The 2,790-nt window shown below is 31.8% G+C and overlaps 1 protein-coding gene across 1 annotated transcript in view; it reads left to right on the forward strand.

Annotated features, from left to right (window-relative positions):
• Positions 1 to 878: 878 nt before the first annotated feature.
• The window catches only part of Sem1 (Suppressor of exocyst mutations 1), a 4,188-nt gene continuing 2,276 nt past the window's right edge, over positions 879 to 2,790 (forward strand). The window contains exons 1-2 of the mRNA XM_018517375.1: positions 879 to 1,055; positions 1,165 to 1,261. Coding sequence (XP_018372877.1) covers positions 971 to 1,055; positions 1,165 to 1,261 — 182 coding nt within the window. The 5' untranslated portion in view covers positions 879 to 970. The remainder of the gene's footprint in view (positions 1,056 to 1,164; positions 1,262 to 2,790) is intronic.

Genomic DNA, 2,790 nt, shown 5'->3' on the forward strand with positions numbered 1-2,790 from the left:
TGACCAATCACAGTCGAATGTGAGAAGAATAATCGACTGTGATTGGTCAATTTCTTACTCTTACTTCTTACTCCGTGTATTGTAGACGACGCCTAAGGTTACACAATGTAAATATGCAAATAAAAATAAATAATGTAATAAGAAAACAAAGAAAAACAAAAAATGTGCAACCGTATTTCTAATCAGTAATTTTGTTACAGTTTGTAATATTTTATATTTTAATAGGTTAAAATAAAGATTTCATTATTATTTTAACTTCTAATACTGTTTTTATTAATCATCTCCTATGAACGTTGAATTCCACGCGTATAGAATGGACCCTACGTGATTGGTTGACAAAATATGTCCCCCCCACTCTCTGCCGCCATTATGCGCAACGACACACCTTGTATAATTCCACCATGGAGAGTTCTAGACAGTCTTGAGTCTAGTGCAGAATCATAGCGAATTTGGTAGCTTGCACTATACTAGGCCGGTATTCATAGTCAGCTCTTATTTTAAGATCGTCTTAAGTAATGTCTTAAGTCGCTAATGCGGCCCTCTGATTGGTTCATGACATCATAAGACTGTACTTAAGACGGTCTTCAATATAAGATCTGACTATGAATACCGACCCTAGATCAGTGCATACTAAAAGCTGCTTTACATGAAATTAACAAAGTTAAATGTAAAAGTATATAAATATTTTAAACGATTAACTATCTACTAATGATATAGTCACGTTATTTCACAAAATATATATGTATAATTTTATTGTCAAAGTTGATTATATTGTATCACTGCATTGTGATATTTTATGTAAAGCAGCTTTTAATATGCACTGATCCAGTGTAGTGCGTGTAATCGAATTCACCATCAGAAGACAGACTACATGTCTACCTTGCATCATTCCATGCTGTATACAGTCAAGCCTAAGGTGTAACGGACGTAATTTTAAAGTTCAAGAAATTCTCATAAGAAATTTGTAAGCATGACCGACAACAAAAATGATAAGACAAAAGTCGATCTCGGATTGCTCGAGGAAGACGATGAGTTTGAAGAATTTCCCGCGGAAGGTAGTTTTCTTAATTGATATATATTTATGTAACATAACGTCGAAATCGCTGATTCATCGGTATCAAACACATTGACAAATCAAATTTGGAAAATAAATTTATTAACTAGATTGGACCGCAAAGGATGAAGACAGTGATGATATCAGTGTCTGGGAGGACAATTGGGACGATGATGACGTTGAAGATGACTTCAATCAACAACTGAGGTATTGCTTTGCCATAAATCCGTTTATTGAACAAATTCCACATATATATATATATATATATATATATAGAACAAGGAGGGGCAATAACATTTGATAAATAAAAAACGTTGTGTAATATATTAAATGAACATTATGTTATTTTGACCTTGTAAATAGATGAGTGAAGTAATCCAGATGCAGGATTTTTTTCTAAATATTTTATCTACAATTGTCGCTATCGTTAACTAGTGACAGTCGCATTTTCTTCAAGGATTATCCTGTCATTGGCTATCGCTAATTACCCTGGTGAAAATTTTTCTCATAATTTTTATACAAATTGGAATATTTTTCAGAAATACTCAGAAATACTCAGAAATATTTGGAAAGTTTACATCTTCCCTCTGAATTTTTCATACAATTCTGAAATATTCTAAAATTTCTCATCCCATAATTTTTAAAAAGTATTTTTAAATTTTTTAGATTTTATAACACTTCATCAGAAATTATATTTACCAAATATCTTAAAAATCTTACGATATTTCATAATTAACATATATGAAAAATTTTGAGGAAAGACGCAGATTTTCTGAGAAATGTAAATCTAATTTGTATAAAAAAATGTGAGAAAGTTAAAAATTATAGAGAAAAATTATATGAAAAATTCTGGGAAAAAAATTTTTACCCTGGTAATGATAGCGACAATCATCGATAAAATGTTTAGAGAACTCTGGTATAGTATGGTTTTCTTAAATCTGTTTTGTAATGGAAAATATGAAATATTGCCTAAAAATATTAAGCTGATTCTACAATAAGTTGGTAGTTGATAATCCTAAGTCTTATTGATGAATCGGTGAAGTTGGCCAACAGCCAACTTGTACAACTAAGACCGATTTTCTTAAGACTGACCAAATTCGACTTTATTCCTTCCCATTAGTAGAGCTAAATGATTTGTTGTACAACCAATAACTAAGTAGATGCGAAAAATTATAGTCATCTATTTAGGTTAAAACTGGTTCAGACTTAAAATTCCGACTACTGACTCATTGTAGAATCAGCATTAAAACTCCTTATTTTTACATTCTTCTGTCTCATATAATGTAAAATTCTATGGCCAACATTCATAAGATCCAGTTTTTATATTTAAAATTATCTTAAATCTAAAGCCGTAATCACACTAGCGATTGGCGATTGTGATTGACGATTAAGGATTACTTTTCAACCAATCAGAGCCTGAAAATCACCGATTTCTTTGCTCCGATTGGTTGAAAAGTAATCCTCAATCGTCAATCACAATCGCCAATCGCTAGTGTGATTACGGCTTAAGGGCCTCTTTCACCTCTGGCTAAATTAATCGATGATCAACTCGCAGAAGTGCCAACAGCAGTTTAATGTATCATAATGTCTCCTCTCTTTTCCTCTTCTGTGGTTAGCTCTTACGTTGGCAATCATGGTGATTGAGTTAACCATCAATTAGCGTTAATCGATGTTGATGAAAGAGGCCCTAAGCATCATAAACTAATTGTAAGGCTATATATATATATATATATATA

This window comes from Trachymyrmex cornetzi, unplaced genomic scaffold (assembly GCF_001594075.2).
Source record: "Trachymyrmex cornetzi isolate Tcor2-1 unplaced genomic scaffold, Tcor1.1 scaffold680, whole genome shotgun sequence".
Classification (NCBI taxonomy): Eukaryota; Metazoa; Arthropoda; class Insecta; order Hymenoptera; family Formicidae; genus Trachymyrmex; species Trachymyrmex cornetzi.